The 27,662-nt window shown below is 40.6% G+C and overlaps 2 protein-coding genes across 13 annotated transcripts in view; one reads left to right on the forward strand and one right to left on the reverse strand.

The window, feature by feature from the left end:
• Positions 1 to 8,686, reverse strand: part of kdm4c (lysine (K)-specific demethylase 4C) — a 31,226-nt gene extending 22,540 nt beyond the window's left edge. For 4 of the 6 annotated variants that reach the window (XM_031747020.2, XM_031747022.2, XM_031747021.2 and 1 more), the window contains exons 1-6: positions 8,550 to 8,686; positions 6,788 to 6,954; positions 6,330 to 6,505; positions 5,409 to 5,523; positions 3,951 to 4,144; positions 797 to 846 (exon numbers count right to left, since the gene is read on the reverse strand). In XM_031747020.2, the coding sequence (XP_031602880.1) occupies positions 797 to 846; positions 3,951 to 4,144; positions 5,409 to 5,523; positions 6,330 to 6,505; positions 6,788 to 6,931 (679 nt within the window). In that variant the 5' untranslated portion in view covers positions 6,932 to 6,954; positions 8,550 to 8,686. Of the gene's footprint in view, positions 1 to 794; positions 847 to 3,950; positions 4,145 to 5,408; positions 5,524 to 6,329; positions 6,506 to 6,787; positions 6,955 to 8,036; positions 8,142 to 8,549 lie in introns of those variants that run through there. The other 2 variants (XR_005613420.1, XM_039613595.1) reach the window with 2 other exon arrangements.
• On the forward strand, positions 7,556 to 27,208 carry ecpas (Ecm29 proteasome adaptor and scaffold). Of its 7 annotated transcripts, none has more exons than XM_039613592.1 (50): positions 7,556 to 7,569; positions 8,607 to 8,769; positions 11,206 to 11,336; positions 11,612 to 11,728; positions 12,034 to 12,152; positions 12,280 to 12,429; positions 12,547 to 12,724; positions 13,569 to 13,708; positions 13,940 to 14,018; positions 14,130 to 14,249; positions 14,413 to 14,498; positions 14,595 to 14,670; positions 14,771 to 14,820; positions 14,920 to 14,986; positions 15,135 to 15,257; positions 15,370 to 15,473; positions 15,662 to 15,785; positions 15,879 to 15,959; positions 16,597 to 16,813; positions 17,098 to 17,189; positions 17,365 to 17,499; positions 17,603 to 17,774; positions 17,994 to 18,166; positions 18,354 to 18,455; positions 18,733 to 18,856; positions 19,168 to 19,313; positions 19,566 to 19,620; positions 19,724 to 19,838; positions 20,539 to 20,607; positions 20,773 to 20,890; positions 20,972 to 21,139; positions 21,260 to 21,339; positions 21,491 to 21,596; positions 21,731 to 21,778; positions 21,880 to 21,998; positions 22,464 to 22,614; positions 22,702 to 22,767; positions 22,880 to 22,969; positions 23,120 to 23,186; positions 23,279 to 23,370; positions 23,460 to 23,526; positions 23,652 to 23,849; positions 24,063 to 24,274; positions 24,357 to 24,400; positions 24,485 to 24,677; positions 24,784 to 24,943; positions 25,291 to 25,396; positions 25,502 to 25,590; positions 25,676 to 25,747; positions 26,347 to 27,208. In XM_039613592.1, exons 2-50 carry the CDS (start codon positions 8,616 to 8,618, stop codon positions 26,484 to 26,486), a joined length of 5,685 nt encoding a protein of 1,894 aa, XP_039469526.1. In that variant the 5' UTR covers positions 7,556 to 7,569; positions 8,607 to 8,615; the 3' UTR covers positions 26,487 to 27,208. The 7 variants fall into 7 exon arrangements, with proteins under 7 accessions (XP_039469526.1, XP_039469524.1, XP_039469525.1 ...); XM_039613590.1 differs by lacking the exon at positions 7,556 to 7,569 and adding an exon at positions 8,431 to 8,492; XM_039613591.1 differs by lacking the exon at positions 7,556 to 7,569 and adding an exon at positions 8,431 to 8,492 and having other exon boundaries at positions 8,607 to 8,766.
• The last annotated feature ends 454 nt before the right edge of the window (positions 27,209 to 27,662 follow it).

Consider the following 27,662-nt stretch of genomic DNA (forward strand, 5'->3'; position numbering starts at 1 on the left):
TAATTATTCAGACACCATTCCAGCAGAAAAAAAAAGATTAACATTTAGCTCATCTGATTTGTAAGGGTGACCTTAATATATACAATACAATCCAGGATACAATCCAGCTTTATAAGTCGCTGAGACCCCAAGCAACATCAGTACTCTCAACAATTTATGAAATAGATAAAGTGAGATATGCAGACAAAGAAAAACATAACAAAAACCATCAGTAATAATAATTGGTAACTAATATTAAGTCATTTAAATGCTGTACTGAAACCGAAATGTATAGACATGGACATACGGCTAAACCAAATATTGTGTGGTTTTTCATTAAAACTAGGTGCTGATACAAAAAAGTGCATTTGATTGGTTGGATTGGTTCAGAGATTTGTTTGAATGTCTTGATGTGACACATGAATAAACACAAAAACAAATGTAGGACATGAGTATCTATCAGCAGCTTTCATTTTGTAATACAGCTTTCAGTTTAAAGGAGGCTGGAGAACCCTGATCTATATGTATTTGTCTTTCTTCTCAAATTAGTTGTTTTTCAACTTACTGAGTGACCCAATCGGCATTTCAACTGCATTTTACATCTAATTTACATGGGCTTATGTGTTTATGGATTTGTCAGGTTACATCTCTTTGCAGCCAGAGTTCATTAGCATGCTACATCTAGGTTGTTCTCTCGAGCGCACTCAGATTAATTATGAGATGGATGTTGTTGTTTAATGCAGACCTGCCTCTGTATGCTGTGATCACGATTCAATATTTGTTAAATTACCCAACCCAACTCCTTTTAATCTTTTACCTGTAGCCAGGCGCTCCAGTCTCTTCCCATGCTCGGGGGGGATGGCATACCTGTTAAAGACAGAGATATGGAGCAGAGAGTTATTTTTGACTGTGTATGAACATGCTCTGTTAATTATGTCTACGGGGCACCATGTGCTGACAGTTGCAAACAAACTTTCGATGAGCATTTGCAGTTTCAAGACTGCCATCAAGTGGTGGACAAGTGAAAAACTTCAGAAAGGTGGATCAAGCTTTTAAAACACTGCACTGTTATTTTATATGTAATCTTAACAACATACAGCATTATGCTATCATTAATCGCCCACCTGTGCTCACACTCCTTTACAATTACCCATATTTTTCCAGAATATGTGACCATTTAAGGTTTGGTCTTCATACTATATTAAATCTTAGCCACTATAATATTTCAAAATTCAAGCCCAGTTATGTGTCCGATAAGGACACAGTAACCATCGCTGATTGCTGCTGAGTTATGAGTTTGCAGAATTTCAAGATGACCTTATTCTGCGTCTTCTCGTTCATGCTGCTGATGCAACCTGAATATATAATCTTCCCAAACTTCCCAGCAAGAAATCCATGAAGCGTGACAAGATTCCCTCTAGGTTTGACTAGGCATTCCATTTGACTAGTACCATCCGCCCTCAGGTGTGTGGAATTTCTATCATCATACCACCTGTCAGTTTAACACGGCAGTGAGAGACAGGGTGAGAAAAGGAAGCAAACCTCAGGTAGAGGTGACACGGGGAGTTTGGGAGAGGAGGGGGAGGGTATACGGGATTGAGAAGAGGTGAGAGAAGTGCATCTTTTAAGCTGCTCCCCTCCAGGGACAAGATGTCAACACATCAGTGAGATGAAAGAGTCTACGTCAGTGAGTGTGTGTGTGTATGAGAGAGTACTAGATGATAAGGGTATGCATGTGTGTGGGTATTTGGTACACCAGGCTGCTCTTTGTGAGTGTGTATGACTGTTTCTGTGTGTCTGGCTGTGACACTGATCCCTGTGGGGTTGCAGGGCTCACTGCTCTAATGAGCAAAACTCCCTCCAGGGCAAGAGAGAGAAATGGAACAACCAAGCTGACAAAGAAATGAAAAGCAAACTTCATTCTGATCTACCTGCATTTCCACTTCTTCTTTACCTTTATTATTCTAGTCCTAACCTCCTAATGACTAAGCTCTGATAATTCCGTTCACAAATACCAATCAGACCTGTGCAATAGGCACTCTGTGATGGATCATGATACCTTTCACTGTGGTCAATAAAGTACGTTCTCTAAAATGCGAAGAAGATAGTTTGACAAATTGAAAAAAAGAAAAATCTGTTCATTAAGCTGGCTCAATGAAAGAGTAACAACAGAGAAAATTCCAGTAATTATATCCCCAGACCCCAATTAATCTGTAAGAAAAAAAAAATCAATGATGTTTGCTGGGATGCCACACTTTCTAAGTATGAGACAAAACCCTCCAACACCACCACATGATCAGCACGGACGATTTGGAGCTCTAATTGTCCGTACTAATGCAGTTCCATTCAATTCAAGGACAATGAGAAATCTCAGGTTTAACAAACTACTACTGCTAAGAGTTTATGGTTTTGATCTGTGTTAAGCTTTTGTGCTAACTGTGTACCGTATTGATTGACTTGCTAAAATACTAAATTTCTCCTTGGTCTGTTGTACATACAGGAAAGACAGCTGCCGAGAAGTCAATTTAAATGCTTGCACCCGTGGAGAATAGCACAGCTGCCGCACATTCACTGCCTGCACATGTAGCCTAATTGCTTCATCTGTTGTTCCTTTACAGCTCTCACCACTACTTAGAGACTCCTAACACTCATTTATTTCTTTGTGTGCCAAAAACAACCACAGGAAGAAACCTCTGGGGTCTCTATGCATTTGAATTGGCATGTAAATCAAATTAAACCTGTAACACTGTAAATACTTGCTATTTAAATCCACTGGACATGATAAAAGCTATTTTCCAGCTCTGAGAGAAATAAAGGATATGCACCTCCTCTATACTTTCTCAGCCTTAAAATAGTCCCCGCTATGCCCTGTATTTGTTTAAACATGTCACATAAAATTGTTTCTCTGATTACTCACAAATGCACAAAACTTGAGTTAACACTTTACCTTGCAAAAAAAAAGTATAGACAATTATCTGCAAACACAGCCACTTTTCACTGGGACCAAACTCATTTAACATGATTTGAAGCTAAGAGGAAAACTTTCCTCTTTTTTGTGAATAGTATTTATAATGGTGTCCTCTAGCTTAAAGGAGAGACTTGTTAACAAAGTTAAAGTGTTTAATGTATTGTATTATTGCACTGCAGAATTCCCCTTTTCTTTTTGCACTTGGTTCCTCTACTGAAACCTAGAATTTGGCTTTCCAAACCATCTAGCCATCCACCTTCAATCACTTATCTGGGTTTGGGTTGGTGGGGCGAGCAGTCTAAGCAGAGAAGTCAAGACCCCGCTCTATCTGGACACAGCCTCCAGCTCATCCAAAGGGATGCTGAGATGATTCCAAGACAGTTGAGAGATATCATCTCTCCAACCAGTCCTGGGTCTGCCCCAGGGCCTCCTCCAGGTAGGAAGTGCCTGAAACACCTCGCCTGGAAAGCGTTTGGGAGGTATCCCAATTAGATGCTTAAACCACCTCAACTGGCTCCTTTCCAGTGTGGAACAGTAAAGACTCCAAGTTCCTCCTGAATGACCAAGTGTCCTCACCCTGTCTCGAAAGCAACCCAGCCACCACTCAAAGGAAGCTCAGTGTAACCATGAGGTCATCCTTTCGTCTCACAAGACAGCCTGTGGCCAAAAGTAAGGGTGGGAAAAAAGATTGACTGGGGAAAAAAACTATTTGACTATTCTTTAATGATCAACGCCTTCTGTGCTCTGAACCTTGATTGCATTTATTATTTAAAGGACTTTGTTATAACGCTTTTAAAGGGCTGTAGTCACCTTTAGCTTCACATTTCTCATTTTTGTCTAATTTGTCTGCCTGGTTAGTAGAAAAGAGAAAAAGGACTGATACAGTGTGTGAAACATTGTTAGATTAGACCTTCTTGCTGTAGGAGTCAAGATTATAACTCAGTGACTAATAAAAAACACAAAAATGATTCCATCTCCTACTAAATCACTTTTCCTTACTCACCAAGATTTGGGCTCTCCAAAGTGAAGGTAGTTGATGCTGTAAAGGTCCATATCCTCAGTGTGCCAGGAGAAGGTGGTCTTCCACATACCAAAGTATAGATATGGAGTGTTGACACCCTGAATGGAAACACCGCAGTCCTCCTCTATAACATCCAGGATAGAGTTCAGGTGGGCAATGTTCCACTCATCCACGTCCTAGAAAATGAGAAACAGGCTTTAGACCTGGGTTACAGATTGGTACTGCAGTTGATGATGGCATTTTAAATCCAATCACTATCAGCTCAGCTACACAAAGAGACAAGTGCGCTGTGCCGCTAAAGTGCTGCTCGACATGTTTTGACCTTCAGTTGTTCAAGCCAGCAATGAAGAAATGTTACCCAGGCTTCCAATCACTCTATATTAATAGAAACCACACTATTCACCGATTTTACTGGGGGTCAACAATGCAGTGCAAAACTGGAGGATTTGTAATGACTATTGAAGTCCCTGTGTACAAAATCCTTCTGATTACTTTCATTATTCTGCTGTATTTGTGTGCATGTAGAAATGTCAAACAGTTCCAATATTGATGTACAGTAAAGTCTGTAAGTTGTTGGACAGTGATACGTTTAAAATGACAATTTTACCTTTGTACTCCACCACAGTGGATTTTAAATCAAGCAATCGAGATATGATCAAAGTGCAGACTTTCAGCTTTTATTTAACAAAACTATTTGCATGACCAAACTAGAAATTGCAGCTATTTTTATACATAGTACCTCATTTTTAAAGGCTCAGAACTAATCGGTGAAAAAAAACCTAACCATTGTTAAATATAAGGATTGGTTTTAACACTTGTCCAAAAATCCTTTGGAGTCAATCGTCACCAAATATGAATGATGTCCCATTTCTTTCCATTGCTTTTGCAGTATGCTTTGTCATTATCCACGTGGACTGTGAAGTGCTGCCTAGTCAGCTTTGCAGTATTTGCCAGAATCTGTTTCTTCCTTTCTCAATACTCTTCTCTACCCATCATTGTGGTAAAAGTTAATCTTGGTTTCATGTGTCCAAATGATTTTTCCAGGACTGTTCTGGCTATTTTAGATGTTTTCTGTCAAAGTTTAATCCAGACTTCTTGTTTTTGAGTGTAACCAGTGATTTGCACCTTGTTGTAACTCTCTGTACTTCCATTCATGAAGGTAGACTTTGACACTTGTTTCACAAGGCACTGAATACATGTTCCACACTCATTAAGTCCAAATATTATCTGCTTCATTCGTCATGAAATAACAAAGGAACAGGCCATGAACCTGATCGTCAGTCAATTTAATTTTGCTATTATTTTGCTAATGATAAAACGAATTGTAAAAACTGAGCAGGGAATGTAATAAGAGAAAGCTAAACTAGAAAGGTTGGCTTTAGCATCAGCATGCATGAAAAAAAAAAAGAGCAAAAACAGAGAGACGAAAGATCCATCTACCTCATCGTAGAGGCTGCCACTGACATCAGCACCATATATGGGTGAAACAAAAGTGAGGTTCTTCCAATACTTCCTCTCAAGGTCTTCATAATTCAGGTAGCGAGGCGTACAGTACCTGTGAGAAAAAGAAAGAAATTTCATTTGACATTAGACAGCGATCCTTGAAGTTGTACAAGTACTTTGCTGTGGTCTAAACCGGAGACGCAGAATCAGAGCCAATGAGACCAACACCAAAGCAACTTATTTCTACTCTTAACCACACTTTACACTTGGGTACGTGGACTTTGTTTTAATAATATTTGCTATGCTTGTGGTTTTTTTGCTAGATTTAGTAACCTATTTTTATTTTACTTTACTGATTGTGAGCTTCTTTACATCATACTTACTTCTCTATTCAGTTTTTACATAGTCTTTAATTTAAACATTTACCTTTTTTTAAAATTCACTTTTATTGTATTTTTGATTTTTAATTATTGACCGGCTTTTTGTATATTAAGCTTTTTACATTGCTTTCTATGGTATGTGTGTATTTTTTTAACATATTGAGCTTCTTTGTTTGATTCATGTATATTTACTGCTCTTTCCGTTTACTTGACCTCCTTTTTATGTAATTTTAACCTTATTACGCTTTCATTCATTTCATTTCATTCGATCATATTTGAGTTATTCTCCTTTATTCTATTTTGTTAATGGTCATGTTTAATACTGTTTTTGCCAGCTTGTGGTCAATTTCTCTTTATTAGTATAAGTATACAAAACCTTACAGGCCTTTTACAAAGGTTTGTAAATAGTCATAAACTCTGAAGAAATTTGGTTTTTTGCTGTGACAACATCAAAATGAAACATTTGTGTGAATTTAAGAACTCTTGCTCCTGATTATTAGAGTTAACGAAGCATGTAAACCAGCTAGCTAAAACTCACATGTCACTGTTGGCCAATCGTCTGAACTCCTGCACTGTCAGAGGTTTTTTCTGGATGTTGTATTGAATGAAGAGCCCTGATTGGCCGGCTACCATCTGCTGAATTGGAGCATCGATGACCAAATCATCTATGTCATCATAGGTGCGACGGGGCTTCCAGCCTTTAGGAGGAATTACCTGAAGGATAAACAGAGGAATCAAAAACAACGATACATGTAGGAAATGTACATTTCCTACAGATACATGTAGGAAATGTATCTGTCCAAAACAAAAAGTCAGTTCCTTGTGCATTTACATATGTCACACTATACATCATTCTCCTTTTCCTTCTTTTGATTGACTAAATCCATCTTCAGTTCAAACTATGTATAAAATGTAAACCCACTCACTAAGATATAGTAACTATATGATAAGTTTAAAAAAATAGCTGTCCAAGGTCTGATTCAACTCACTACTTACCTTAGCCAGGCCTGCCCGATGTGCACCCTGAGACTCCATATAAACCAGATACTTGTTGAAGTCCTTGAACTCTTCCATAGTGGGCCTGAAGGTCATAATCTTGCAGGTGGGGTTTGCAGCGGTATGCACCTCTGCTCCCGCCATCCTGCCACCTTACCAGGTAAAACCTGAGGAGAAAGAAAAACAGAAAATATTGATGATGTTCCAACATTAATGTGAATTTTGTATGAATTTTAAAATTCACATAAAAAGTATCTGTATCTGTCAAAATACTTTACCCCTATACTCTCTATGGTTAGTAAAAATGCAGGGTATTAGTTAGTTATTTAGAGTGAATTTCAGGAGTAGAGCAACAAGGGGACAGATGGTTTTGCACCCCCCAGCACCAACTCTTGTTACAAATACAAAATACAATACAAAATGCCATTTAACAACTGTTCACCTCCCATTTCACTTTTTCCACACTCATCACAATGATATATAATTTCAAATAGCTTCATTATAGTTATAGTGTTAGAAATTCTTTAGTTTTTCTGACGACTGCAAAAAATACAAATCGCATTACTTGGAGATCTTGTGCTCATTAGCAGTTTTAACCCATTGGGTAACTGACTTGCGTGTAACTGACAGGTTCGCCACTAGATGGAGATAGAGATTCGACAAATGTGGATATGATCTATTGATCCTTGCTCATGCCAACAACCCTTTTCAGATTTTTGTCCCATCCACCCATCCCACTCCCAACTCTGAGGTTCCTGTGTATCCAGACAAAGGATCAACGGGTGAAGCTGTTGTGTTTGTTTGGCCTTATATTTCTTTATAAGGTTACTTCACTGCAATCTACATTACATGAGACCCAATTAGTGGCATGCGACCTAATTATGTAATAGGCAATCACAGGCTGGAACAAGTTTTCTGGGTTGAGGGATTAAAAATCCTTAAGCACAATGTTTACATCCTTACTCTTTGTCAGGGTGTTAAAACAATCGTTTTAAAACCCTGCATAACCTCCGTCTGGCATAATATATATATTGGGATAAATAAATATCTCCATTAAATCACAGCAGAATTGTATTTACGCATTAATAACACTGCCTGAACGCCTCTGGCTTTGCTGATCTTTGTTGTCTGCCAACAAGCTAACTAGCCAGCTAGCCTACGTTTTGTTAGGATGCCAAATAATGGCTGAACAAACAGCGCAGCTTGCTAGCTCGGCTGACTAGCTCGCTTATATTTAAATGATACCCACCGGCTTTAATTTAATGTGTGTTCGTGGGGCATTGCGGCTCAACAGTATTTGGTGCTAACAGTTAGAGAGGGCAAAGCATTTCTAACTGTTAAGTTAAGCCACCTATCGCGTTAGCTAACTTCTTACTGCACGAGTCAATGGGATTTAAATGCCCCTCACAAGAAGGCTGCACACAGGCCTGTAGCTACCCCCTTCGCCACTTTATGTAGTGCAGAACATTTCATCTAGCACTTCTCTACTGTTATTTCTTATGCAAGTTTAGCAACAGACCAACAAACAAAGCCAAAGCATACAGCGCGAGATGTCCAGTGGCATGAGAGCGTGCCAACTTATGTTTGTGCCAGTGCTAACGCTTAGCTGTTGATAGCTCGGCTAATTCTGCACAGGAGTCACGAAATGCACCCTGCTTTCACACAAACTGGCGCAAAGCTAGCTTCCTCTGCACAATTTTCGCCGGTATTTCACATCATGTCCGCATTAAAGTGTACAGAGTTTTATTTTATTTTATTTTACCTTGATTTAGAAAGACTCGGGTCGTGTTGTTGTTTATCCCCTTCCTTGTTCGTACAGCTGATTCACATGACAGCTGCTGCTGATTCGTGCCGTGCAGCACGGCGGTGTCCCACACCGCCTCCACAGGCACGGCCGTGGTGCAGTAACCTATCCAGGCGCTGTGAGATCTGCGGATCGGGAGGCGAGCCCGTGAACTGGAACGCAGCCACAGACGTAGGTAGTAAGTGCACGTGCATCCCCAGCGCTAAAAAGTAAAAAAAAGTGCTGGTCTAATATTTTGTCATTTCTATAGCTGCACCTTGAGACCCAGAGGAGAAAGTTATTTTTGTTTTTAAATCTATAAATAAATTTAAAAAATCTGGAGTTAATTGTGCAATTTGTAATATCAAGGGCTAAAACAATTAAGCTTAAATTAAATCCCAAAGGATTTTTTAATAGTAGCTTAACTTAGCCTAGGCTGCCTTTTTGGCATCTGATGAAAATAACTTTTGGGTTGCCTGGTTGTGAGAGGTTTGTTAGGTTGGGATTTAATGCTCCAGAATTAGTACTGAATTAGTAATTTGTGAATAATTGTACAAAGAAGTTATTTCGTGTATCCCCTGGACTGAGGAGAGTAGACAATGAGACTTTGGTGGTGGAAGGAAAGGGTACAAGAACGCATTTGAAGGAAGAGGATGACGAAGAAAGAGGGGGGACAGCAGTACTGGAACAAAAGCAAAGGACACAGCTTATAGTGAGTTGTATGCAAGGCTGGACACTAAAGAATAGATAACTTGTACTGGTTGACTGGCAAAGATTTTGACCTGGAAAGGATGTGCAGCTGGTTAGAGTGATTAAGGACAGAGCTGCTAATGAGTGTCCTAGGAAGATGGAAGGAGTACTTTGAGGAGGAAAGATGGAGGAAAGTTGGTGAATCATTAAGTGCAGAGGATTAGTAAGGAGGAAGTGACGACAGCTATGAAAAGAAGGTGTCTGTGAAGGTTCTCAGTCATCCAGGTCATGGTAATGTAAGGAGCTTGTAAAGAAAAGCAAGTGGACTGGAAACTTAAAGAAGCCCAGTGTATTTGTAGTGAAGTGAAATGAAGTAGTGTGTTGGACATGTATGAGAAAAGTGAGAGAGTGGTGAGGTGTGCAGTAGCAGTGACCGATAGGTTCATGGTGGGGCTGGGATTAAATCGGGAGTAGGGTCTTACAAGCTTCTTCTGGGTTGTAGTGGCAATGGATACGTTGACTGATGAGGTCAGGCATGTCTCCATGGAGTTTCCATGGACTCCTGTTGGATAAGTTTAAATACCCGGGATCAACCAGCCAAAACCATGGATAGTGTACGAGAGAGAGTGTATTTGTGTCAGGGGTGAGCTGTGAAAGAACAATAGCAGCAAGAATAAATGGGAAATGTGAGACATGCTATGATGTATGGTTTGGAGATGATGGTGCTGACAAAAAAAAGAGACGGGTGGAGCTAAAGAGGTTAAGAATTTCAATGGAAATGAGTAGATCAGAAGGACAACTGAAGTTGAGCAGTTTGGAGACAAAGTCAGAGAGGACATGTGCAGAGGAAGGATATATTTGACAAAGGATGCTGGATAACAAGGTGCCAGGTAGGAGGAAAAGAGGAAGACCACAGAGAAGATTCATGGATGTAATGAAGGGGACGTGCAGACGGTGTGACAGAAAAGGATGCCAGTGATAGGGCGATCTATCTCGTTGTATTTGTCGTGAGAGCCTGTAGAATAAGAGCATGTAGGCTCTCTTAAATGTACAAAACTTCCTTGTGATTTCTTGTGTGTCATTTAATCGTTTTTGGTGTCTGGGGTGATGAAGCAGTAGCTTAGGAGTGGCGCCGGTGGACGCAGTAACACTGTCTAAACTGGGGGGTCGCTGATTGACTTTCTGCAAACATGGCTGCCCAGGATGAACTCAGTAAGTTTCTTTTTGGGTTATTGGCGATTCATATTTTGTCAAATGTCGCACTCGTGGTTTCTAAAAACGTATCCAGGAAAATGCCTGATCCGCCCTGACAGTTGAGGTGCTTTTTTGTGTAACGCTAAAGCTTCTTTTAGTTAAAAACCAGGGGTAGGTGCGATAGCTAGCTACTAAGCTAACCAGAATGCTATCGTCAGGAGGCCGTTTGCCCAGTCATGGTCAAAATGAAACTATCACGTAGGCTATTAATATATATAATTTTATGAAACTTTGAAAGTGCGCAGTAACTGCTAGGATATTCGGGGTATTGGGGATTTGACCTGCAGGATGTGACCTTAAGTGAAAAGCTAGTTGAATAATACAGAAACGATCAAATGCGTGAATAGTCTTGTCAGTTGTTGTAGCTAGCTGGGTGCTTGGTGAGCCATGCCAGGAGAAGGAAGGCAGGGCTGGGTGATGGTCGCACCAGCACAGGAGCTGACAGGACGAACTTATCAGCAGAACTGCAGCAACATGCCCGTAAGACCGTTTTAAGCATGCATGTTGCTCTCCCTCTATATTAAACTGAAGGTCGTAGTCTCTGTGTTGCAGACACCTCTTTGGGGTGTATTAGTGAGATACTTGAATAGAAAGATATTGCGAAATTAGCCATGATGGGGCCAATAATTAGCGTGTGACAAATACCGCCTGGAAAATGTGTTAACAAGGGTATTATATGTGTTTTTGACAGATCAACTGGAACGTGTGTTCCTTCGCCTGGGCCATGCAGAGACAGATGAACAGCTGCAGGACATTATCTCCAAGTTCCTACCCCCTGTTCTCCTCAAGCTTTCCAGCGTTCAAGAGGGGGTGCGGAAGAAAGTAAGAAGGGTGTAGCCTGTCTCTGTTACTTAAGAGATTATAATGACTGCATTACAAGGGAGATGTGTTTATAAAGTATCAGCAGTATCATTAAAGCAGTATCATTACTTCAAAGTTCAGCCCAGAAAAAAATTATTTGAAGGTGTAGCAGAGATATAGACTCAGTTCTCTAGATGCAAAGGTTCTTCAAGGAGCTTAGTTCCCTTTCACTTTGTTTATGCATCTGTCTAATTTAACTACATAATAAAATGTGGAAACTGCACCTTCTCTGCTAGGTAATGGAGTTGTTGGTCCACCTGAATAAGAGGATAAAAAGCCGGCCTAAGATTCAACTTCCAGTAGAAACTTTGCTTGTGCAGTACCAAGACCCTGCAGCTGCCTCTTTCGTTACGGTAAGAATCTCATATTAGGATGTTTGCCATATAGTGGAGGATGTCGTGTTTGCCTTGTGGGCGTGATTGCCTTATGGGCCAATGAACAGCGTTGGTAAGGTATCACACAGTTACCACATGGGATTTAATCAGATCAGTGTTTTTGTCCCTTTGTTTTTTTTTAAAAAAACACACCATTTAATACACATGATTGAGTTGACGTTTATGTGGTTTTTTAATCTAGTTAGTGATCCTAGATTGACTTGGGTTTTTAAAAATTGGCCTATTATTGAGAGCAGAGTTTTGATGGTCACATTTATACACAGAATTTCACCATCATCTACATTAAAATGGGCTACCCTCGTCTGGAGGTGGTAAAACAGTGTGAGCTAGCCCCGACCCTCATCACTGCCATGGAAGGAAAACCACAGCCACAGCAGGACAGGTGAGGGGATGCATCCAAACACGCATTTTGGATGTGGTTGTGTAACATGTGTGTTAAGCAATCTTGAGATATCAGTTTATTATTCTTAATTTAAAATGACTTGTCCATACTCTATTTTCTCTCTTAGTCTGATGCACCTGCTGATCCCTACTCTTTACCACATAAAGTATCCTACTGACACCGCCAAGAGTGCTTCTCTGTTTAACCTAACTGAGCGGCCAAAGACAATGCACCTGCTGTTGGAGTTCATGTTAGATGTTTTACTGATGCCTTATGGGTGAGTTGATGATTCATAAGCGAATAAGGGTTGCAGACCTACCTCTGGTGAAATTATTTGCTTTTGAGAAGTATTTTTACCACAAATTGCTGACCTGTAGTGTCCTTCTCCTCCTAGCTTTGTGCTGAATGAATCTCCAACTCGCCCCGCTCCCTCCTCCTCCCAGGGTACTTCTGGAGATGGGACAGTGGCTGCGAGTAGTCAGGGTCTCCCTCAGCCTCCTCCGGGGATGAGTGTTTATGCTGCCAAGAGGGTGATTGGAGAAGCCCAGTGGAATGCTGAACAGCTGGAGCAGGTATACAAACTGAACTGGGAGGATGGGTACTGGCTTTATATGTTTATCTGTTTGGAAAGATAATATGCTCAGTGTTTGGGCAGGCCGACCAAGTATATTTATGCCCATCCAACTATGTTTGGTGACTTGTTTTTGTCTGTCTGCGTGGATAGCTCAATGCCCTGTTGATCTGGTAGATTTGGTCCCCCTTGCCGATGTTTTGAAAGTTCAGTTGTTTACCAACTAATCTAGGCCATCCCAGTCTTTTGCTAGTCAGGTGACTTTAATGCCAATCCTGAATATCATTCATTGGAATAGTGTCCAACTCTACCATTGTACACTACAGTTAACAAAGACGGTCCCTGTTCTCCTCTGGAGAGCCGATGCAAACTGGGTTTCATTGTAACTGAGTTTCATGTTCATCAAAACATGCAGCAGATGGACAACTATACTGAGATCACAGATGATGCAGAGAATGACAAAAACGACCAGCTGCAGTTCAGCACTGTGCATTTGAAGTCCATCTGCAGGCGTAAAGAGTAACTGGAGATGATTATTGCTATACACATGCAGTGCTTGTGCCTCCGCTTGTGGATACATACAGGTTATCGGCACAAAAATATTCAAATCTGCGGCAAACTCTGATATGGAGGTATATTTTTGTAAGGCAAATCTTTGAATAGCTGGGGCCACATTCAGTTTAGAATCAATTATGTCTATACATTTTCCACCTTCATCCCTAATTTGACTGTTTGGCAATTTCTTCTGTAATGTATATTTTTTAATATAAATGTGGACGATGAAGCACCATGTGTCATGTTAACTATGACTAAATAGTTCCTTGTTGTGTACTTGGTTCCAACAGTGTAAACTGGGTATAGTGAAGTTCATTGAGGCAAAGCAAGTCCCAGAAGTGGAGACGGTGGTCCACCTGGTGGTGGCGTCAAGTGACACCAGACACAGTGTGGCCACTGCAGCTGATCTGGAGCTGAAGAGCAAACAAAGGTAGGCCATGAAACTTGATTTATGTCTGTGTTTGTATTTGCATCACCAAGTCCTCCACTTTTAAGTACTTCTTTTGTCTGGTAGTTTATACAACTTAACAGTTTCCTAGATTTTGTAAAAAAAAAAAAAAAAAATTTAACTCAGACTTTTTCAAGTATTTCTGAGGAGCTAAATAAACTGTCAAACTGTCATTCCTGTCATTAGTAATGCACTTGTTTTGTAATGTTTCAGCATCATCGACTGGAACAATCCTCTAATTATCAACAAGATGTTCAAAGTGTATCTAGGGGATGTCCCTCTTAAAACAAAGGTTTGTCAACTCAAACTCAACATTTAAACTTTCTTTTTTTAACATAACCTGTCAACATAAGTATTTTCTTGACACGTAGAAATGTAAAATACCTTTATATGTATACTGTAGGGGGGCGGCATGAAGCAAGAGCTGAAACATGAGCCAGTAAGCACAAGAGTTAAGCTGAAGATCCTGCCGCATCTTCTACGCTCACGTCTGGCTGCAGAGTGCTTTCCAGCTAATATCCAGGTACGATCTGTGATGCTTCTGGCCATGTTTTCTTTTTTATTCAGTGTGAAGTTTGTTTTAGTGTATCCAGATAACTCTGATATGTGGGTATTTTTCAGGTACTGCCATGCAAAACAGTAAAATTTCCAGTTTTTCTCACTAGTTTGCTGTCTGTCCTCTGTAGGTTGTTTATGACGGTCTGTTTGGGGCCAACACAAACAACAAACTGCTGTCTCTCACCTTACAGTTTGTCCATCATATCTGCATGGTGTAAGTCTTTTCTTCGTCTTCCTACAGACACATCTGTCTTCATCAGTGTGTTTCAAGTAATTAAAAGCTGATTCTATCTCTCTGATTTTTCATTAGATGCCCTGACACTAATAAGCCTTTAGGGCTAATGTTGCTTAATGGTCTTACCAAGCTCATCAATGAATACAAGGAGGTAAAGTGCAAATGGCATCAGACATAAATAATGTGAAGTTCATACAAGTTTGCGCACTTTAATTTGAAATATACTTACTGGGAAACACTTGTCTTTGCAGGATCCTAAGTTACTATGTGTTGCTTACTCTGCTGTTGGAAAGCTGTCAAGGTATAAGGAAATAATGAATTTTTTTTTAATTTAAACATTTCCAGTCTTGCATTGTATTTCAAATGATCTAATACAAAATATCTCGGTCCTCTGGTTTAGTCGTATGCCTCAGCTCTTCACAAAGGACATTGCACTTGTGCAGCAGTTCTTTGAGTCCATGTGTAAGGTAGGGGAAAGACGCTGCTTGCAGTGAAAACTGAGTACCAACCAACTAATGCTTTACAAGATATTGGCACTCCCAGTCGATATATAATTATTGGCTTAAACTGTATTCTTGTGCATCTGGTATTGAAATTTCTAAAATTCCTCTTCAGGAGGAAGCTGATGTCCGTCTAGCCATTCAGGAAGCTTTGTCTATGATGGTTGGAGCTTACGCTAACCTCCAAGGAGCACTGCTCAACCTAATGGAGGCCCTGGTAGCTGCGTATATTGGAAAGGTGAGAGGCAGAACTGGTAGAATAAACGTTAATCTTGGTGGGTTTAATAAGTAGAAATGAGGCAAATCAAGCACTGATATAGTTCTTTTTTTTTTGTTTTGGTTTGTAACAGCCGGAGGTGCAGGTTCGCCAGGTGGCCATGAAGTTTGCCAGCACAGTCTTTGCTCCTGATCATGTGCCATCAAGATACCTACTGCTGCTGGCTGCTGGAGACCCGTAAGTTTGAAAAACACAGCAATCTTTTGTGTAGTGGTGAATAAATGATAAGAACACACAGTAAACATTTTACTGGGTCATAAAATTATTGTTAGTACAAACAAGAAGCTTTGAGCTTAAACTAAAATGTTTCCTAGGTGTACTTACCTGCAGAAAAGCTTGAAGTGTCTTATTTTTCTGTGTTGTAGAAGAGAAGAGGTGTCTGGGGAGGCCCAGAGGGTGCTGAGGGCTTTCCATGCCAAGAGCTCAGAGAAGGAGGGACCAAAACCTATGCCCTCCTTTCCTGATATGGTGGCTTATGTCCAGGAGAAAGTGAGGCTCTGAGCATGTTCTCCAAGTTTCTCATGATGGCGTTTTTACTAAGACGTTTTAAATCTTAAATCTCTGCGCTTTTGTCTTTATTAGGCCGCTCAGCGAATCAAGACTCCGGCTAAGTACATTGTGGGAACTTCCACAATTCCTTTCAACCCCTCTGCATTTGGCGAGGTAAATATGAATTTGTTATGACCTCACGACATCTATTAATCGTGACACTAGACCAGGGGTCGGCAACCTGTGGCTCCGGAGCCACATGCGGCTCTTTAGTCCTTATACTGCGGCTCCGGGTGGTTTGGGAAAATAAATTAGAAGTATTTAGCTGAAGTGTATTTTATTTGTGTTTAGTTCTTTTTTAACTTGTAGTTCTAAATTGGAAGATTATTGTGATATTGAAATATAAAAATAAAATTATATTTTATTATTTTTCGTCGTTCAAAATAAGCATCACACTCGCGGAAACCGGTATACCCGCCGAAACGCCATGCATTTATTGAGACTTTCAACCCCAGGTAGGCCAATTATGGATCTTTGGATCCACATTATGTCAGCAGCTATTCTCCACCGTGAACTATGTTAAAAACAAACACCGCTCACACCTCACAGATGACAGCTTACAGTCCTGCGTAAAGATGAAAGTGACTTCGTACAGGCCCAATTTGCAGATGCTGTGCACAGAGGTTCGGGTCCAAGTGGCTCTTTGGATGTTAAAGGTTGCTGAGCCCTGCACTAGACCATCTTATACTCTTATACCTATGCTAGATGCTTGTCTTCTAATCCGTCTCATTTCCGTTTCCTGTTGTCCCAGATCATGCTCTACCTGAGGATGTGTTTAGCCCACAGTGCCGGGGCCATGCCCATGTCCACACGCTTGTCAGACATGCAGGATGATGCCCCTGCCATTGGCCGCTATGTCCACACACTGCTGTTTTCTTACTCTCAGCCCTCAGGGTCAAAGGGCTCTGAAGCAAATCCTGTACATGTCTACATGGATCTTCTGCAGCAGCTGCTCTCTGCTGTAGGAGGTGAGGAAGCACTTACAGTTATTATGTGTTTCTTAAGCAATCAAGCAGTTTTTGGAACATATATTTTTTTGCTCTGCAGCAATGCAGTGCAGTGAATATTTAAGTAACAAAAAAATCTCTTGACTCTTCAAAAGAAGACTGTCTCTTTGATAGAAGACTGCAAAATTCAATTTGTGCTTAATGTAAATAAGTTCTGCTAGAAGTGTTCCTTTAAGAATCCATGTGCATTTCCAGGTATTTATGTTTATCAGGAAATTGTACTTAATGTAATAATCTCTTAACAGGAATCCCTGTCATGTACTGTTTACTGGAGGTTGTGTCTGTGTGCCCGGAGAAACTGGCTCCCAGATTTGCTGATAAAATCGACTGGATTAAAGTGAGTATCATAAACATGTGGGATGTTAGTGCCAATATTGGTATTTACTATTTCACAAATGAGACAGATACCAGATAATCCAGCTGCTCAGCTGTGTTGTGATATTGTAAAACCATCAGCCTAGTGCACATTTTACAGATCTCATCGCTGTAATAGCAGATGTTTTTTCCCCCAGAGTCTGATGAACACAAACAAGGAGGACATGAGGGAGCTGGCAGCCCAGCTGTATGCTGTTGTGGTTTCGACTATGACTGGCAACGAGTTGCAGAAGGCCGTGCAGAACCTCGTCAAAATCACCAAAGACAACCACGTAATGCCACTTTGTTGCTACACAGCCGTTCGTAGCTTCATTTATTTTATAGGTGTGGAAAATTTACCTTGCATTAATGTTTATTTGCTTTGTCAAATCACAGAGCCCTGAAACTCAGCATGGTGCTATCTTGGCTCTTGGCTATATGGTCGGAAGGAACATGAGCAGGAAAAAAGCTGCCACATCCATTGATTCGACAGAAAACATGGGGCAGCAGATGAACATCTCTTCCCAGGAAGATGATGAACTTGCTGCCATGGCAACAAAGACAATTGGTATATAATTATTTCACATCAGCTTCATTTATTTACTGGCCTGGTAACTGTTGGAGTACCAAAAACTGATGCTAAATTTTATTTTGCCTAGACTGCAATGATTATACAGTATTTTTTTTAATTCCTTAGTTTTTAGTTGGCAGTTTTAAAGTTTATATCATAAATAATGATTTGCTTCTGTGTATGCTGTTTGACCCACTTTTGTTCATGTGCGTCAAGGTTCCTTCCTGGACAACAGCAGTGCAATGCTGGCTATAGCAGCCTGTACAGCTCTGGGGGAAATTGGGCGTAATGGCCCCCTGCTGATCCCTGCAGAGGGAGAGGGCTTGACTAAACTCTCTGTTGTAGAAAACCTGCTGGCCCGCATTCCCTCTGGCAAGGAGAGTACAAAGGTATTCTAGAAATCTAATCGAAAAAATGGCTGCTGACAGGCACTTTCCAGTGATCGTTACTGGCACACATTATATCGGTGGTTTATTTGCACTGTATGAATTAATGATATGTCGGGTCTTCAGATTTTCTTGCCTGCTTTTTTATCTTGATCAACATGTTTGTGTCTTTTTTGTGTATTTGTTCCAGATGAAGGAACGAGCCATCATGACCCTGGGTTATCTGCCAGTGGGAGATGAAGATTTCCCTCATCAGAAGAAGCTGCTGCAGGGACTTATGGACTCTGTAGAGGTATGAAACATACTGATGGATAGTACATGTTTAAAAGACTAGGTTCAAATGAACAGGTGTAATTGGTAGCTTAATGTTTGATTGTTTTTTAACATTTTACTTTTTGAGGTCAGGGTAATGAATCGGGCTGTGTTGAGGTCGTTACTTTTGCAAGCACAGATATGCTGGTATTGTCTCTAAAAATTTCTACTTGAGCTGTCATTCGGCTTAACAACTCGTTGCTGGCAGCAGTACTCAAGTTTGTTTTGGGTTTTTTTGCATTCTCAATCTTTCCAAGGCCAAGCAGGTGGAGCTACAATTCACAGTAGGAGAGGCCATAACAAGTGGTGCAGTAGGGACCAGTTCTGGAGCTGCCAGAGACCCATGGACCTGCACCGAGGACCATTACACTCCACCACAGAGTACGTTTCTAAAATGTAGTCCCAGCTTGTATTGTGCTTTAACATTTTTTTTAGCTGTTAATGAATTATGCCATGTCTGAAGTTCACACTACTCTGATTTGGTTCTCCAGTATGGTGGCAGGCTCACTCTGCATGACCATATTCAGCTTTATACCAGCAGTTGTCCCAATGAAATGCATGATTATCTTTTCTGTCTGAATATTATTTTGAATTTTCTAAGCATATATTCGACTGCAACAGTCCATTTTTATGTAAACACTGAATGTTTTATCCACAAAGGTTTTAATTTCCACTTTTTCCTTTCCTGACAGATGTAAAAAACAATGATGTGGTTCCCTGGGTCCTCAACGCCATCCTGACCAAGTATATAACCAGCCAGAACCCCCACGTCCGGCAGGCATCCTGCATCTGGCTGCTTTCCCTTGTCAAGAAACTCAGCCAGCACAAGGAGATTACGGTGTGTATTTATAACCCCAAACTTTGAGACTCGGGATGAAATGTAAATTAAAAACAGAATGCAAATATTTGCAGATCTTGTGAGCTCATGTTTTGTTCACAATAGGCCGTAGAAAACATATCAGATGTTTGAACTGTGAAATTGTACTTTCCTGGGAAAAATATTCATGTGCCAAAGTCTTTAGTGTGCAAATTTCTTTATGCACGTATGTCAAATACCTGTAATTTTATTTCTCTTCTTTTACTCTTACAGTCACATTTGAAAGAGATTCAGGGGGCCTTTATCTCTGTTCTCTCAGACCCTGACGGTAAGATCAGAGTCAAGTCTAAGTGAACTGTTTGATCAGCTCATTACTTGCTAGCTTTGTGCCTGTGTACTTCCTCACGCTTCACTCTTCCTCTCTCATTCAGAGTTGAGTCAGGATGTGGCATCTAAAGGCCTTGGTCTGGTCTATGAGATGGGGGGAGAGGGTGACCAGCAGGAACTGGTGTCCACTCTTGTTGAAACGCTCATGACTGGTAAAAGGTGAGTGGATGGTTGGGTTGAGTAACATTCAACAGCTTCAAGCTTGTGTATGAAGGAGGGAAAAATCTAGAAACAGGTTTATTATTTCGAAACAAACTGTTAGAGTAGTGCATGTTGAATGAGGTCCTCCACATACCCTGCTGAAAGCTAAAATGGTCTAAAAATACAGTTTTTTTTAATAATGCAAGTGTTGATAAGTTTGTGAACAGAATAAAAAATGAGAAGAAAGGGGAATGGAATATTATGGACTCACAAAGATGCTGCTCAGTTTTCTGGGGTAAGACCTGTGAATGTATCTGTTTCACAGAGCTGACTGACTCGACTTGGATCATAAAGCAGTGGATTCACAAAATGTTTAGAAAGGGGGAAAAATAAATAATGTAAATGGTCCATTAAGCACCGTGGGAGGACTAATGATTAGCTAATGTGCACCATGGGCAGGATGAACACATGCATTGAGCAAATTTTGCGCTTTTAAAAATAGAACAAAAGCAGTATATTGTTGTGGGTGTCCTTCAGTTTCCACCTAAAGTTGTGTTCGATCCAGGCAGGTTTGTTGGTCTCCAGTGGTTTGTCAGGGAAACTTGAAATTGTGATTGAAACCAGTGTTAAACTGAAGAAGGACGAAGATTGTAACAAGCTCACAATCGTGTCTTGCATTGGGCTAATTTTTAATTTTTTAATTTTTTTTTGTAAACAGAGTGAAACATGCAGTCTCAGGGGATACAGAGGTGTTCCAGGGAGAAGGTTTGGGGAAAACACCTGATGGGTAAGGCATATCACCTCTACTGGCCTTTTTAGCTCCTCTTTCAGTGAAAGTGTAATAAATATATTTAGGCTTTTTAAAATGTATTTAATTTTTGTGTTCAGTTTGAACACATTCACCCTTCTTGGCCTACTTCTGTACATAATCTATATTCGTGGTTTCTGGCAGTCACGGTTTGTCCACATACAAGGAGCTGTGTTCATTGGCCAGCGACCTGAACCAACCAGATCTTGTGTACAAATTTATGAACCTAGCCAATCATCATGCCATGTGGAACTCTCGCAAGGTATCGTGTTTGTATTCACCAGTTTTTACATCCCTGACATCCATGCCCCTTCCAACCTGATCATACCTATCCTACTTTCAGGGAGCAGCTTTTGGTTTCCACATGATCGCAGCTAAAGCCGGGGAACAGCTGGCTCCATTCCTGCCTCAGATAATTCCTCGTCTGTACCGCTACCAGTTTGATCCCAACCTTAGCATTCGTCAGGCCATGACAAGCATCTGGGATGCTTTGGTCACTGATAAGACCCTGGTAAGAACTGATTCTTGTACATTTGCATTTATTAAAAAACAAACATTATTTGTAATTATTTGACTGTAGACATAGATGTTAAGTAATGTGTGTATGCTTGCTTGTTCTGATTTATTACAGGTGGATAAGTATCTCAAAGAGATCCTTCAGGATGTAATTTCTAATTTGACCAACAACGCCTGGAGAGTGCGAGAGTCCAGGTGCATATACACTTATATTAAAAAAAGAAGATCATCAGCTTTGGCTTTTGACTTTGTTAACTTGCATTAGAATGGATGCTCTGTTAATATGTTTGCAGTTTGTTCAGAATAAGATTTAAAGGCTAAAAGCTTATGTGGATTTTTCTTTCAGCTGCCTGGCCTTAAATGACCTGATTCGAGGCCGTCAGGCTGATGACCTCATTGATCACCTGGCAGAAATATGGGAGACCCTGTTTAGAGTCCTTGATGACATCAAGGTAGGAAGGAAGTGATCAGAAATCAGTGTTTCTTTCATTGATGTGGCACAAAGGTTTGAATTTGTTCACTGTTTCTGATGCATAACAAAAAAATAAAACGTACATTATTACAAAGTACATTTTTTTCTGTTTAGGAGTCTGTGAGGAAGGCTGCAGACCTAACACTGAAAACACTCAGTAAGGTAAAGCTGTTTCCCACAACTTTGGACTGTGTGTATGTGTTTGTGTGTACATGTGTGCTTGTCTAAGTACCATTTCTAAAGCAGACTTTTTCTCTCTCCAGGTGTGCACTCGTATGTGTGAGTCTACAGGCTCTGGAGCCCAGAGAACTGTGGCGGTGATTTTACCCACCCTACTGGAAAAAGGCATTGTTAGCAACGTCGCAGAGGTTCGCTCACTCAGGTAATGTCTTCTTCTATAACTTTGGTTTGGTTTTTCTTCGGTGGCAGTCGTTGCTTTTAATGTAAACTTGTGCTTTAATTCTAGTTTTAATTCTAGTAAAATATTTTAGTAGTAAGAGATTAACAGCAAAATTGGTTTGGGTTTTTTTTTTTTGGTTTGTTTTTTTGTTTTTCAAGCATAATTAAACCAGAAATTTAGCAGCTTGCTGTATACCAATATATGATCCTGCACAAATTATGTTAGGTGATGTCTTAGTAAGTATTTGCAGTTGACTCCTAGGTTGTTTTTCTTTTCTTTCACTTGTTAAAAATTAACAAAGACAATGGGAAATTTACCTTTCCGCTTGTCCAACATGGCATGATGCCAACTTTAATTCATCATTCGGTCATCACGTTACCAGGTCGTAATTTTTTGCTGTATAGTTGTGTGTTCTGTTCTCTCAACAATCTCTTTTTTCCAAATCAGTATCCAGACCCTGGTGAAGATCAGTAAGACTGCCGGTGCCAGACTAAAGCCCCATGCTTCCCGGTTAATCCCAGCTCTGTTGGAGTCCCTCAGCACTCTGGAGCCTCAGGTCCTCAACTACCTGAGTCTCCGAGCCACAGAGCAGGAAAAGGTAGCCTCAGCACTCCCCTCCATAAAAAAAATTGAAGCCTATAAGTTTATGAAAAGTTGTCATGAGTTTTTATTACTGTACTTCTAGAGTGCCATGGATGCTGCTAGACTGAGTGCTGCCAAAGCCTCTCCAATGATGGAGACTGTTAACATGGTAAAAAAAATTACTAATTAATTAAGTAGATGTGTCACAAAAAGGGTGCCTTATTTAAAGTGCTACAAAAGCATGTGACATATATTTGATGTTTTGCTGTCTTTATATTCAGTGTCTGCAGCACCTGGATGTTGCTGTTCTGGGAGAACTGGTTCCCAGACTCTGTGACCTGCTTAAGAGTGGAGTAGGCTTGGGCACCAAGGTAAAAAACACAGTTATTTAGCTTTCTTTGCATCGTCACACCAATCTTTCTTACATTTGCCTATTTTTCCACAGAGTGGCTCTTTCCTTTCTATTTTCTTTCTACCAAGGTGTTCCAAGTTTACCTGCTACTCTTTGTCTCTCCTCACAGGGTGGCTGTGCTAGTGTAATTGTTTCCCTCACAGTGCAGTGTCCACAGGATCTGACCCCACACTCAGGTACAGGACAAGTTTGAATCTGTTCATCTAGTTTGTGTATTGTATGATGGAAGTGTGGCGATAACCGTGATAACTGTTTTTTGTTTCCTCAGGAAAACTTATGAGCTCCCTGCTGAATGGCATCCATGACAGAAGCACTGTAGTACAGAAAGCTTATGCCTTTGCTTTGGGACACCTGGTCAGGGTGAGCAGCAATTGTGATAAGTAATCTTGTTGATGATTTAGAAATAATGATTTGTTAAAGTCATAAGGACATCTGTTTTCTCCCATCAGACAGCAAAAGACAGCAGTGTAGAAAAACTACTGCTGAAACTCAACACCTGGTACTTGGAGAAAGAAGGTGAGAAAGTGTAAAATATGCCTATATTTTCCCCAGATGGTCTAGATTTAAAAAACACAAGAAGTTGGTCTACTAAATTCAGTGCTAGCTTTCAGACACTGCTCTTTGTGTTTTCTTGCTCCCAGAGCCTGTGTACAAGTCATCCTGTGCACTGATAGTACATGCAATCAGCCACTACAGTCCAGATGTGCTGAAAGGCCATGCGGGAGTGGCGCTGCCACTGGCTTTCCTGGGCATGCATCAGGCACCGGGTCCCGATGAGGAGAAAGGAGAGAGCCATGATGCCACGCTGTGGTCTGAGGTGTGGCAGGAGAACGTTCCAGGTGAGGAAAATCCAGACAGCATTAATGAAAATGATGCATTACTGATTAATCTGCTGCAATACACTGACAATATAAAGGAAACAAAGCAAATCTTCCTGTTTTACCAACTAATCCTTTCAGCTTCAGATGTACTCTATATTTGTGATGGTGTCTTTTTGTGATGACATAAAGATTTAATTTTGTTTCCACTTCTTTAAACTTTTTTCTAATCAGGAAGCTTTGGAGGCATCAGACTGTACATGACCGAGCTGATTGCCATCACACAGAAAGCGCTGCAGTCCCAGTCCTGGAAGATGAAGGCTCAGGGTGCAGCTGCCATGGCAACTGTTGCCAAGGAACAGACAGGCTCACTGGTAGCGCCACACCTTGGCTTGGTGCTGACAGCTTTAATGCAGGGTCTATCTGGGCGCACGTGGGCCGGCAAGGTAATGATATGTAATATACCTAAAGAAAACATAAAAGTGTTCATTTTATTTTTCTATTTTAAACTATTTCTTTTTGTTCCAGGAGGAGCTTTTGAAAGCCATTGGATCTGTAGTGTCCAAATGCAGGTAAAAAGTCTCTCACAGCCTTTTCTTTGTATGTTTTCTTCCAAGTACATCACAAAATTTCTTATCACACTTCTTTCTTTTCAGCACGGAGCTACAGAAGCCTTGCAGCGGCCAGCCCACCATCTCTGAGGTGTTGGAAGTTGTGATGAAGGAATGTCGTAAGGAGAGTCTCGTGTACAAAATTGCTGCTCTGCGCTGTGCTGGAGACGTGCTGCACAGCAGCCAGGAGGACCGTTTCGCCGACATGGCAGAGATCCTTTTCCCTCTAATCAAGAAGGTTAAAACCTCCCTACTGCCTCTTGAATATGAATATTAAAATATTGATGCCATATTTTGAAAAAGTCTTTTAATGAACTCAACCTGTCTTAATATTTTTTTAACAGAGAAGTCCAGAGAGTGGTGCTGGATCCCCAAGATCACTGGAAGACGACGATGATGATGATGATGATAAAGATGTGAAGGAGAAAGAGCTGCAGACCGAAGCTATTATTTGTGCTTTTGAGACTCTTGGAAAAAGTTGGCCCAGAAAGCCCGAGACTCAGAGTAAGTTTATTCTCACAAGAGACAAAACTGAATCCCAAATTTGTTTTGACATATTGTATATGGCATTTAAAGAGATGGGAATGTAGGACCAGCTCAAAAATGGTGTCCTTTAATGGACACTATTCTTTCCCTTTGTCTACTTTTTAGACGTATTTTAAGCCACTTAATGTTTCTTGGATTTTTAAGTTATCTGGCAGAACTTCCACAAATTTCTTACCACAGAATGGGCAAGAAATGTGTTTGAGCTGATTGAAAGATCATCAAGTAATGTTCTCGTGTGTGTGTGTGTGTGTGTGTGTGTGTGTGTGTGTGTGTGTGTGTGTGTGTGTGTGTGTGTGTGTGTATAGCACGTTTCCAGGCAGAGGTGTGCAATCTGATGTGCGAGAAGCTTAAGCTGAGCACCTGGAAAGTGCAGCTGGCTGTTCTTCAGTCTATGAAGGCATACTTCCAGGGGTAAGCAGCGAAACAAAGAAAGGGTGTTCGACTGGCTGTAAAAAAAAAAAAAAAAAAAAAAAAAAAAATATTATTAAAAGGTATTGAGCTGTTTTTTCGTTGCAGGTTGCTGCTGCTAGAGAAGGGTAATGAAGACTTGAATTCACTGTCAGAGATTCTCACAGAGACCTGTGCTGCTCTCACATATCCTTTAGGTAAGCCCTTCACTACTTCCTGGTACTTTGTTTTATAGTTTATACGCATGCGTTTCATGCCCAACTGTGTTGCTTTTCTATCCAGAAAACAAGAGTTACTCCTCTGTGAGGACCGAGGCCCTGTCAGTCGTGGATCTGATCGTCAAGAGAACTGGAGGTGAATATTGATTCCTGCTTACTGACTCTTTGCACTCCACAGCCAAGAGTGGAAATGTCACATATGAGCAGTATTATCATTTGCCAGGTTGTGACTTGTCCACCATCAATTTGCACTGAATTAAGGTTCAGACTTGTTCCTCATATTATACATAGAGTTTACAGCAGCTTTTAGAGAAAATCATAACAGAAAAGAATAAGTTCAAATGTGCTTTGATATGAACAAATAGTCACTAAATTTAAACAAAAGAAAGATTATTTGGTAAGGAAAGAGCTAAATGTAAAAAAAACAAAGTATAGAGAGCAATGAGGAGCATGTGTAGTCTTATAAAGCACTATATGGATGAAGTAGAGTATTAAAAATGTATGTAGTTGTATTATACATTAAAAATTGATAATTCTATATAATTACATATTATGAAAAGGAACGCTTTTGGATTGCTGTAGTTAAATAATTATAGATCGTGTGTATATATGCGTGTTTGAGTGATTTCATGTTTTGATTTTTTTAATGTGTGATTACATTTATTACTCATATGTTGAAATAAAGATTTGATTGATTGACTGATGATATCTTTGTGCTTTCTCTGATATGAACAGAGAGTGAACAGTGGGATTGTGTGTCTGTGAAGAGCCGGGAGCAGCTGCAGCGCTCCCTGTCAACGCTGCAGTCCGACAGCAGACCTGACTTGCGGGATAAGGCCCAGGAGCTGCGCAGACACATCCAAAGCCAACCTTGAGCGCACAGCGGCAAGAACATACGGCATCGGCGTCTCTTTTTTTCCTTCTTCATCAGCGACCATACATTAGCACACTTCCCCGACCTCTTTGATACTCGGAGATTCACAAATATCCCACTCTATAATAATAATTCCCATGAGCTGCGATGCTGGTTTGCCCAAGAGACTCCCACCTGTTTATGCAGACTGTTTCATGTTTATGGCTGGCAAAGCTTGAAGAGACTAACAAACCTTGCTCTACATCTGCACTCGGTGACATGTTGAAGGGCGAGGCTGTTATCATAACGTGTTGAGGTTTATTTGGTTTGTTTAAATGGACAGTAAGCTGATGATAAATGATATATAAACCAGTGTGTTAGGTTTGTGGACACTGTATCCCTGTAGCCCCAATTTTGGGAGCTTTACTGCTGTCGTGGGTTTGCCTAACATTGGAAACTACAGAAGGTTGCGCACCTTAGTCGACATGGTGGGTGGGGGAGGGCTTTTGAGGGTTGTGAACACCATCACTGCTGAGTAGTGGTGAAAGGACGGGGGCTACTCGAGAACTCTTGTGATCTTAAAAAAAGATTAAGGTTTTATTTGCCTGATGAATGAGCAAGATGTAAGGCTATTTTGTGAAGTCTTTTAAAAACAAAAACAAAATACCTGCTGTCAACTTCAAAGAGATGCTATAGTTGTTTGAATTTGTCCCTGAATAAATAAAATTCCCATAATAATTTGCACCAATGACTTTTATTTTCACTTAATTCAGATAAGTTCTGTATTAAAACCAGATGTATAAGTGCTTTCAGCCTCAGTGGAAGGCACTAGGAACAAACGCACTCAGTGAGTGCAACTCTCCTAGAAAGGCAAGACACCTTACGCTTTGCTATTTTTATGGCGATATCAGCCTGCTATGGTGTCACTACTGTCATAGGGCAGGGGTGGGGGAACTCCAGGTTTTAAGGGCCAGTGTCCTGCAGGTTGTAGATGTGTCCTTGATCCAAAACAGCTGATTTAAATGGCTAAATTTGCCCCTAAACATGTCTTGAAGAGGCCTGGTAATGAACTAATTGATTCAGGTGTGTTGACCCAGGGTGATATCTAACACGTGCAGGACACCGGCCTGGAGTTCCCCACCCCTGTTGTAGGGTTTTGTATTGAAAAAGATTGAAGTGTGTCGTACAGGTTTCTCCA

This window comes from Oreochromis aureus, linkage group 6 (genome assembly GCF_013358895.1).
Source record: "Oreochromis aureus strain Israel breed Guangdong linkage group 6, ZZ_aureus, whole genome shotgun sequence".
In the NCBI taxonomy this organism is placed as follows: Eukaryota; Metazoa; Chordata; class Actinopteri; order Cichliformes; family Cichlidae; genus Oreochromis; species Oreochromis aureus.

What these genes read in the sequence shown, in the direction of transcription:
- ecpas (XM_039613590.1), top strand. Translation starts at nt 8,433, where the DNA reads ATGCACCCTGCTTTCACACAAACTGGCGCAAAGCTAGCTTCCTCTGCA. An exon ending in GCCAGCACAAGGAGATTACG is followed by an intron (nt 19,314 to 19,565) that starts GTGTGTATTTAT and finishes TTACTCTTACAG; the next exon opens with TCACATTTGAAAGAGATTCA. An exon ending in TGGAGAGTGCGAGAGTCCAG is followed by an intron (nt 21,340 to 21,490) that starts GTGCATATACAC and finishes TTTTTCTTTCAG; the next exon opens with CTGCCTGGCCTTAAATGACC.